Source organism: Benincasa hispida, chromosome 4, assembly GCF_009727055.1.
Source record: "Benincasa hispida cultivar B227 chromosome 4, ASM972705v1, whole genome shotgun sequence".
Classification (NCBI taxonomy): domain Eukaryota; kingdom Viridiplantae; phylum Streptophyta; class Magnoliopsida; order Cucurbitales; family Cucurbitaceae; genus Benincasa; species Benincasa hispida.
The window spans coordinates 247,031-258,357 of NC_052352.1; the positions used below are offsets into that span (position 1 = coordinate 247,031).

An 11,327-nucleotide genomic window follows, 5' to 3' on the forward strand; every position below is an offset into this window, starting at 1 on the left:
ACTCATTCACAATATGAGAGAGATATTCCATATGTTAATAGATGTCGTTCCACGATATCTATTTTTTCCCAAATTGAATTCATACAATTCTTGCATGGACATCTTATTCATCCGGAATCATTAACAAGAAACTTCGCCATATTTAAAAACTGGGATAATCCTTCTCTATATTCCACTGATAACTTATTCCTTAGTTTAATCCATTTTTTATTCATCCTTAAAAATAAATCTTTTATGACCAACTTATAATTCAAAACAATAACCTAGATTAGAGGAAAAGTACAAAGTCTTTATTAAGCATGGATTTTGATTAATTAAATAAACAATTCCAAGTTTGTTCAGAAAATTTAAAATTTTAAATAATTTCTAATAAGTGATTTGACTTTTTTTTCCCTATTGTTATTGATTTTTTTGTCCCTAAACTAAGTCTAAAATTAAGTAAATTGTAACATCTATAATCCACCAAATTGCAGAATTTGTAACATCTATTATAGTAAATTAAGTAATCCATAACCTTAAGAATTAAAAGGAAAAAAAAACTCAATCCACAATAACATCCACAATCCATAATTCATAATTCACATTAGATTACCAACATGCTAGAAATTAAACATTAACAACATTAATTACCAACATTACCAACATGCTAGAAATTAAAAACAATGGCTTAAATTAATATATAAAATAAGAGAAAATAAATGAAATGAATGTGCGCGAATCTTGTTGAAAGCTTGAAAATAAACAACAAATTCACAAGAAATGAAGGGGGAAGGCGGTGATGCGAAGGAAGAAGGGCAACTAGCAGCACGGGTGGGAGAAGAAGAAAAATGAGGGCGACGCTATGCAGCGAGCGTGAAGGGGGAGGAGGAGCGGCTTGGGGAAGAGGAAAAATTGATGTGGAGGGGGGGGGGGGGAAGAGGTTAGGGTGTTGTGATTAGAAGAGAAGGGGAAAAAATGAAGGGGGAGGGGTTAGCTTAAGGCGTCCTCCGGAATTCCCAAATAACTCTCGATAGTGCTTTATGGCGTCGGGAGCTTTACGATCGAGCTCCCGACGACCGATTTAAGCGTCAGGGGAGCTCATTTTTCTTGTAGTGTTTAGCAAAATTTCAAAAATAAAAGAAGTTTTTAAAAGCTATTTTTTTAGTTTTCAAAATTTGGGTCGGTTTTTTAAACTATTAGTAAAAAGTAGATTACAAATAAAGAAATTTGGAGGTAGAAATAGTGTCTATGTACTTAATTTTCAAAAACAAAATACTAAAAACCAAATAGTTGTCAAACAAAGCTTAAATATTCATTAGTTAGTGAAATTTTATTTTAATTGTTTATTATTTGTTAATACTATTTGAATCACTCAATAAATTGTTGGGCTTTTGACATATATAGCTTTAACGTAAGGTCATATTACGCTATTGTTTACAGTCTTCTATTTATTTCAAAAATAGCCTAATAAACTACAAATTCTCATTAATGTTGGTGTATATTTACCATAAACGCCTTATCCATTATTTTTATAAAATAAAAGAATTGGAAAAAAATTAGGGTTTTGTGTATCTTTCCCCATACATAGTCTAGAGCTATGTACCCATTAATGTTCCTTTTCTAAAAAGAAAAAAACTTGGAATCCATATTATTTTTCCTTCTTCTAATTGAACCCTTTCTTCCTCCTCCCTCTCTTTTTCTTCTTTTCGGTGATGCGGGTTGCAGCGGTTGGCGACGATAAATGGACGCCGGAAGACGACTGGCGTGGGGCGATTGACAGCATGAGGCATGGTGGATTTGAGCGGTGTGGAGTTCTGGGCGATGGCTAGGAATCCGTTGATGACGATAGGTAAGTCGGCGATGATGAGCAAAGTGGCAGTGGACAGGAGTAACGGTAGATCTAAGGTTTCACGAAGAAGAAGAGATGAAGATGAGAAGTGTTCTTGTCCAGCAAACCAATGAATAAATGTATGTACATGCATACATATATATGTATATGTAAACGAGGAGTATTTTTTATTTAGATTTTTGTTTAGTGATATATATGCTTATATATGTTTTAGGTTGAATATTGAGTCCATTTATGATTTATATATTGTGGTAGATATTTTTATTTATTTCCGACTACTTTGGATTTATGATACATATTATGATTATTGAACATTGAGTCAAATTGTGCTTTATATATATTGTGGTATAACTGATAAATGAATTTGGTTAAACAATATATATTCGTAATTTATATATTGTAATGTTATATTGAATGGTACAACTATTTATTTGAGTATATTTATATTTCATATATTGGTTAGAATATTTGCAAACATCTAATACATTGTTCTAAGATATATTTAAAAATAACCATGAATTCACCAGAAAAACCAACAAGTTGCCATGAAACTAATTTTATGTAAGAAAATATCAAATATACTAACGTGAAAGACTTCTATCAATGGTATATGGATATATCACTATATCTGTCTATCACTCATAATTGTGATTTTGTCTTTCCGTGATAGACAGAGATAGAATCTATCTTTGTCTATCATTGATAGACAAAGATAGACGTCTATCTTTATCTATCTCTTTGTTTTGTCCCTGTTTTGTTTTAAATTGAATTCACTACTTTGTATTGTATCAGCAAGATAGAACTATTCATTAATAAACAACGATATATCACTATCTCTGTCTATCACTCATCATTGTGATTGGGTCAATCGGTGATGGACATAGATAGAATTCTGTGTTCTAGCAATTGCGCTCCTTATACCACAACTTGGAATGGATGGCTACATAATTCTATACTTCAGCTTTTCTCACAGTAAGACCTATAGAATGAGCTCAGATTCATCCATACTATTTCCAACCTACCTTGCTTTGTGCATTATTGGAAAGTCAAACGAATGCCTTATGCAATCAAATATGTGAAAAGGGACAGAGATAGAACTCTATATTTGTCTACTATTATAATTGTCTATGAGTGATAGACAAAGATAGAACTCTATCAGTATCTATTAGTCTATCACTGTCTACCTGATAGACAATGATAGAGTTATATCTTTTTCTATCACTCATAGACAAAGATAGAACTTTATTTCTATCTATCACTATTGGATATTTTCATTACGTTTCTTACATAATTTTAGTGATATTTTCATTATGAGTTTCTTATATAATTTTTTTTTCATCTTTCAGAATACCATAACTATTCCTATAATTGTTTTCTATGGAGGACAGTGGAATGATTATCACTTCTATGGGAATTATGAGGTTGGTGGAATTTTGGTAGATGATTGGATAGACTTCTATAGTTTAGTTGGTTTAATATATGAAGAGATGCAATTGGATGAGTTGGTAGATTTCTCAGTTTTATTGGATTTTGGTTAAAATAGTATTCAAACTATGGTTTCGAAAGAAAAAAATAAAGGTATTTTTGGGTATCTGACTTTGGCTAAAAATACAATCAATAGACATCTATTAGTTGTTCATGTAAGTGTTTGTTCTTTGGAAGAGTCTTCTACTGCTATTAGTAGTGTAGATGACGGTGGTGATAGAATGTTATATTTAGGTTATTCTTCTTCTTCAAATGATGAAGTTATATGAGATATTTTTTTATGGTGATTTGAAGGAAAAAATGTATTTGAAAGTAAAAAAGTATTTTTACATAAAAATAGTGGAGAATAATATTCAATTTAGGACTACAAGATCAAATTTGAAGTCTATTGAGTTCAAATGTTTGCAAGAAGACTACAAATGGTATGTTAGTGTATCTCGTATAAGAATAGTGAGTTGTGGATGCCTAGGAAGTATATTTCTGACCGTGACTAATCCATTGAACACGACTCAGAGTTGTCACAAGAAAGCTTCATCAGTAATTGGTAATTGCTTGATAGATGATTTCAGGTTCATGTGTATTGATCAATCCATTTCTAGAGACATGTTCATAAGGCTCGTATAAAACTTAGAGTTAATATAAGTTATCAAAAAGCTTGGAGGCCAAAAGAACACATAATAAAGATATTAAAAGGTGATGAAGTTAAATCATACACCTTGACTCTAAGTGTTTTATTTTCCTTAACAAATTTTTATGATAAAAAGTGATAGATAGCTATCAATGTCAATCAGTGATAATTGCCTATCACAATCTATCTTAGATAGACAGTGATACTTGTCTATCAGAGTTTATCTTAGATAGACATGGATAGTTGTCTATCAATAGATAGATAGCGATAGACATCTATTACTGGCTATCTACACGATTTTGTTTCTATTTACACTGATAGAAATGTTTTTATATATTTTTACACGTACCTATACTGCTTTAGAAATGGATGATAGTGTCCTTTCAAGTTTTGCTTCATGGCTTTTGTTGCTTCAATCGAGGGGTGGAAGTATTGTAGACATTTCATATATGTTGATGGCACATTTTTGAACAGTAAGTTTGGTGGCATGCTATTAACAGCCTCATCACTAGATGGTAAACAATTAGATCTTTTTCCTTGCATTTTCTATCATAGATTTGGAAAATGATGCATCATGGACATGATTTTTTGAAAACATATGAAGTAGTTTTGGGGAACGAGAGAATTTAGTCATTGTTCCTGATAGGCATCTTAGCATTTCTAAAGAAGCTTTAAGAGTGTTTGCTAATGTTGAGTAGTGTGTATGTATACAACATCTCTTAAGAATCTTGAAACTTCATTTTAAGGATCCATTGCTTGATAAGTATTTCTTTGGTTGTGTTAATGCCTACATTACTGATGACTTTGAATACCACATGAGATCCATGGGGCTAATCTATCCAAATATTAGAAGTTATCCTAGTTGTGTTGGGTTTGAGAGGTGGTCTCGGGCATATTCATGAAGAAGAATGTATGGAATGATGGCATCGAATGTTACATAAAGTGTAAACTCAATTTTAAGGATGTTAGAGATTTATCCGTGGCTATGCTTGATTCAATTAGAGATATATTGAAAAAGTGGTTTTATGATTGAAGTAAAGCTACTTTTGCAATGAAAACTCTTTTGACTTTTTGGGCGTAGAACATATTATGATGAGAACATTACAAATCAAGAATTTTCTTAGTAAGAATTCTGTCTTTTTCTTATTTTTTGTTGGATATAAAAAATTGAAGGTTTATTAGTGTCTATTTATGATTTTCATAAATAGACTTCTACCAATTTCTATTGTAGTTTATCAGAGATAGACACTGATAGTCCATGTCTAAGTCTATTTGTATCTATCAGACTGATATAGTCTATCAATGTTTATCTCTGATAGAGAGTGATTACCTTTTTTCTTGAATACTTATTGATACTAATTACCTTTCTCGTATTTATCTATTAGGTTGATCCCATTAGTAACATTAAATACAAGATAATGGATGAAGACAACAATTCATAGTGAAGCTAGGCTTGGGATCTTGCAGTTGTTGAGTATGGGATTTTGAAGAAATTCCATGTGCACATACACTTGTTGTTCTCCAAATGCTTAATTTAGATACCTATTCCTATGTAGTTGAGTTTTATTATAGAAGAACATTGCTAGCAGCATACAGTAGTTGTGTTTGACCTATTAGAGTTCACTTGGATTGGAGAACTGAAGATGATGTCATGAAAACATCACCTCTTATTGTTAAATGTCAAGCTAGAAGACCTAGAAAAAAAAATCCATCTGTAGGTGAATTTAAAAATTCATCAAAATGTACTAGTTGTAATCGTAAAGGTCACAGTAGTAGGACCTGCAAACTTGAACCAATTAATCAAATGATGTAATCATTATTTTTGTATTATAATGTATGTATAGACAGATGGATTAACATTAGAGTTTATGAATGATATTTTCTGATTTATTCTGTTCTTGAGTTGTAAATATTTTTAATAGTAATTTCACTTTTTAATAGAATTGGAAGAAGCACAAAAACATAGGCACAAATAGTGTCTATCTGACTCTATCTACTGATATCAAGTAGGTGAATTTCAGGGAGAAAATCAGTAGAACTATCTATGTTTATCACTCTGTATATAAATTATGATATCTATTTGAATCTATAAATAGATAGATTCAGATAGATTACTATCAGTGTCTATCTGAATCTATCGGTAGATAGATTTAGATAGATCCAGATAGTTGCAACATTATTTATCACTAAATATACAGACCATTATACATTCATTGCAACTACGTTCCCCCTTCTTCTAAGTCAAATCCTTAAATGATAGAACTCTATCATTCATTAAAGTCACTCATCCTCTAAAAGCTCATTCATTGAAGTCTATCATTCTTTATCTCAGATAGACACTGATAGTGCTCTATCACTGTTTATCTTGTTGGGTTGTATGTCCTAAACTCGCAGTTTGTAAAGTTAAACATTTTCTATTATTAATAAAGGTGTTATTCAACATTTATACAATAAAGTTATTATTGAATTTGTAAATTGCAATTGTAAAGACTAAATCCAATAAACTAAGATCCATGGCTATTACATGAATACTTGAACTTTATGTGGAAATATAAAAATGGATCAAGTTCGAGTAAATAGCCAAAACGGATAGTATACGAATAAGGTTTGGTGCCTTATTCTTATAACACTATTGGATGCGACCTACTTTGTAGTTGTTACAATTTGTTGTAAAATGCTATAAACAAAGTGATCCTGATTCATTCATGTATTGACATGAAGAGTGGGGGCATCCTATGCAATGAGTTTGCATAAGATCGGATCAAGAAATAAGTCACTCTTAATTTATAAAGCTGTTTACTGTTTAAGACTGATTATTTCGCTTAGATGACCTAGGTAAATTGATCTTAATCTTAAATTAACTATGAACTCTTATTTATTCGGGATTATCCTTAGATTTGCTTAGGTAAGGGTTGACTCAACAATGCTGGCTCAATAAGCCTCCCATTTTAGGGATAAGATTGAGTAAATAGTTGGGGACATAGGGTGCAAGATGGAATTCACGCCTACCCGGTTTAGGGATAGGAGAAAAGTTGTTCTCTTAAGTGCTGAATCCAGGTCTTGAACAAGGGGTCCCACCCTTTCATTGGCCCGAGAGGGATCTGATCTAGTGATTAGATCACAAACAAATTGTTCATTAGAGGATCAGTGTAACTTAAGAAGCAAGATGTAATTTCGGGGGTAAAACAACATATTGACCCAGCCGTTATTACGAACAATCTGTGAAGGGGCGACTTACAAATTATGGTAAAATCAAGTGGACAGAAATATATCTATAGTGAGGAGAGTGCAACTATCGAGCTATAGTGGTGTGTCTCGGTAGTTAATGAATATTGATTAATTCGGTCTAAAGAGTTTAGCCAATTAATCTCAAATTCGTTAGAGCTCATGATCTGTAGGTCCAACTCATGATCTGTAGGAACATAAGGTCCATCTACTAGCTCATAAAAAATGAACACCTTGGATTAGTGAATTGAGTAATTTTGAAATGTTCAAAATAAAAATTGGATTTTCAATTTGAAGTATTCAAATTGAATTTTAATTTGAAATGTTCAAATTGAAAATTAGGGTTTGAATTTGAATTGTTCAGTTTCAAATTAAGGTTTGAACAATTATATTTGATATAATTAAATGTTTAATTTATCAAAATTAAACGAAATTGGAGAGTTTAAAATATTTAAATATTGATTTAAATATTAATTATATGAATATGATTCATGTATAAATTAGGTGTTTGATTAATTTAATATTTGATATTAAATTATGTAATTAATTAAAATTTTTTAATTAATTAAAAATATGTTGGGAATATCCTAAACTCGTAGTTCGTAAATAATGTTAACATATTCTATCTATCAATAAAAGTTTTATTGAGTATTTTATTCAATAAATTGTTGTTGATATTGCATTCTATTTTGAAAATCCAATAAAAAAATCCATGGCTATAATATGAATACTTTTAACTTTATGTGACAACGTAAAAGAGTATCAAGTTATAGTATATACCCAAAAAGGTCTATAAGTATATGATAAGATTGGGTATCTCATCCTGGTGATACTATTGGATGCAACTCATTTTTGTATACTGATACAAATGATGTGATCCAAAAATCATTCATGAAGAGACATGCGAGTGGGGGCATCCTATGCAATGAGTTTGCATAAGACCGGACCTTGAAATAGTCACTTTTTTTTTCCTTATAACAATCGTTTATTGTTAAAACTGACTTTTTCAAACTTAATGACCTAGGGTAACTCGATCTTAATCTTGAGCTAATTATGAACTCTTGTTTATTTGAGATTATCCTTTGATTTGCATAGGCGATAGTAGTTCAACAACACTACTCAATAAGCCTCCTATTTTGGGATAAGACCGGATAGATAGCTGGGGACATGACTTTGCAAGATGGAATTCACTTCTACCCGACTTAGGGTTAGCATATAGGTTGTTCTCTTAAACGCTGATGCCTAGTCTTGAACAATAGGGCCCCACCCTCTCATGAATAAGAGGATTATGATTTATAAGTTGTACTATAAATCAATTGTTCAATAGAGGATCAGTGGGAGCTTAAGGAGCAAGATGTATTTACAGGGGTAAAATGATAATCTTTGACCTAGCTGTAAATATGGACGATCTATGGAGGATCGACTTACCGATTATGGTTAAATTGGATAGAAATATATCTATAATGAGGAGAGTTCAACTATCGAGCTATAGTGGAATGCCTTGGTAGTTAGCAAATAGTGATTAATTCGGTTTAATGAGTTTAACCAATTAATTGCAAATCGTTGGAGCTCATGATTTGTAGGTCCATAAGGTTCCTCTACTAACTCGTAAATTGGATTAGTAAATTGAGTAAATTTGATAAAATTCGAAATTAGGGTTTAGAATTTGAAATTTCAAATTCAATTAGGGTTTTATTAATTGTATTCGATACAATCGAAACATTTACTTTTATCGTAATTAAACAAAATTGAAGAGTTCAAAATATTTAAATATTAGATGAGGTGTAATATTATATTTAATATATGATATTCAATTTAATTAATATCCAATTTTAAGTTCAAATTTTGAAATTTTCAAAATTAGAATTTATATTAAATTTTTTCCAACAAAATAAGAAATATTAATTTAAATTTAAATTTAAATTTATTTTTAGAAAGTAAAAAACAACTACATATAACTAAAAAAGAGGGATATATGGTTGACATTATTTATTTTAATTATAGCATGCAAATAAAGAGAAAAAAAAAGATGAATAATTATAAAAAAAATAATGGTCTCAATATGGGAATCACGAAAATTCATGTCTTATGAGGATATGCAAAACTTTCAAGATGTCTTCTTGAATATCTTCAGATGCTAATATGTCCGACATTATCGCAAATTAAACATTAAAATTCATGGAAAAAAAGGTGAATTCCCACTAAACAAAAATCTGAAAGGGAGTACAATTTAAATTAAACATTTAAAGCTACCATCAAAGACTAATGAAACAAAATATTACAAATCATAGGATGAAATTGATAGTAGTATCCTTCTCACCACACATATAAATAATTTAACACTTGCAAGAGAGTAATGACTTGTGAAATAAAAAACAGAGGAAAGAAAAAAGAGACTAATCTGACCCAAAAGGCAAAAAAAAAAATCTTGCCCATTTATTGACCCACAGAACTTGAACAAAAACAAAAACAAAGAAGACTCATAAAACAAAAACCAAACTTTGATCATTTGCACTGAAAGCCAGTGGGAACAGTTTTCTTGCAAGAGCTGATGAGCAAACTGAGTGAAACAGGGACATCCAAGTCAATTCCAAGGACATTGGCTTTAATGGCAGTGCAGAGACAAGCGGCAGCTTCAACATTCGTCAGCCCAGTAAGCAGAGCACAACATTTGTTCGAAACAGGGCTTCCAATTACACTCCCAATTCCAAGAATGTCGGTACAAACACCGAACTTCACAGTGTCTTTTGGGCAGTAACTCGATTGTACTGCTGGAGAAGAAGCCGCCGGCGGCCGGATTATTTTGGGGATGGCGGGTTTTCCTTTTGGCACGGCCGGCGCCGGCTTGGTTTTGGGTTGGTCGCATGGGGTGGCCAGGGCAGAGCAGAGGAGGAGAGAGAAGATAAGAATGGTTGATAAAGAAAAAAATTTGGAAGCCATTTTAAGGAGGAAGTGAGATGAAATTGAGTTTATGGAGAGTGAGTAAAGGAGAAGGATAGTGGGGGGTTTATTTAAAGATGGTGAGTTGTAGATTGTAGAAGACGATGAAAATGCACCTAGTGGGAATCTTTGGATTCTTGTGGGGAAATTGTAAGGAAAATGTTGGGGGTTCTTTTCTCTTGTCCATCACAAATTATTTGAGCAATAATAACGTGAAGCAATAAAAAAGGACGAGAAAAAGTAACACTCGAGATTATGTGTAATCTTTTACAATGACATGTTTAAACTGATGTTTGACGATTAATCAGTTTCAAAAAACTACAACCCTAATTGCCTTGATCACTTCTAAAACACCACAATAGTAGTTATTCAAGTTTGCAATAATTTATACCCTCGCTCAACATTTTGAAATCTCTTATCCTTACTCTCTTTACCATGGTTGTATTCATGTAGAACAAAATTTTCATTTTTTTTGGGAGAAAGTGAAAGAAAAATGTAGGTGGGTGGATTTTTATTTATTCCTTGATGGGATTTGTGTCCAAGAATAGTTAAGGGGGTGTATTTTTGTGGAGGTTAAGAATATAGATAACAAGTTTAGGGTGTGGTAGGGTAAGTTGAATTGAAAGGGATTGCAAATTGTGTATTACAGCAACAACCAATTGTGATATGTTGGGGTTTAGTTTGTCTTCTTTCATATGTCTCGACAAGCATCCGAAGCTGTTCATTCAATTATTGATAATCAAATTAAGTCTATTCCACAACACAAAAATATGAATATTTATACCTTCATGGCCCTAGATATTATAGGTATGCGTCGGTAAACATATTCTTAATTGATTATTTTAATATCATCCTATAATTCTCAATTGCAATTGTATCTTTTCAATTTCACTCCATTCATGTGGTTAACAATGTGAAAGATAAATGAATCTCATATTATAATAATGTAGCATTTGTATAATATAAGAGAAAAATTAAGTAGGTAGTGGCAAAATGAGGATCCATGTGAATTGTAGATATTTTTTCATTTGTATGAATATTTTTAAATATCTGAAATTTAAAAGTTTAAATTTCATATGTATATGATAATTAATATTTGTGTTTTAATATACATGATAATTATGATAATTAATATTTGTGTTTTAATATATATGATAATTAATGTCTGAAAATTAAATATCTATATTTGACTTATTAATGTTGTATATAGAAACCAAAACT

General features: G+C 31.3%; 1 protein-coding gene across 1 annotated transcript; it reads right to left on the reverse strand.

The window, feature by feature from the left end:
* Window positions 1-9,368: 9,368 nt before the first annotated feature.
* LOC120075168 (14 kDa proline-rich protein DC2.15-like) lies at window positions 9,369-10,163 on the reverse strand. Its single transcript, XM_039028359.1, has one exon. It carries the CDS (start codon window positions 10,104-10,106, stop codon window positions 9,672-9,674), a length of 435 nt encoding a protein of 144 aa, XP_038884287.1. The 5' UTR covers window positions 10,107-10,163; the 3' UTR covers window positions 9,369-9,671.
* Between the last annotated feature and the right edge of the window lie 1,164 nt (window positions 10,164-11,327).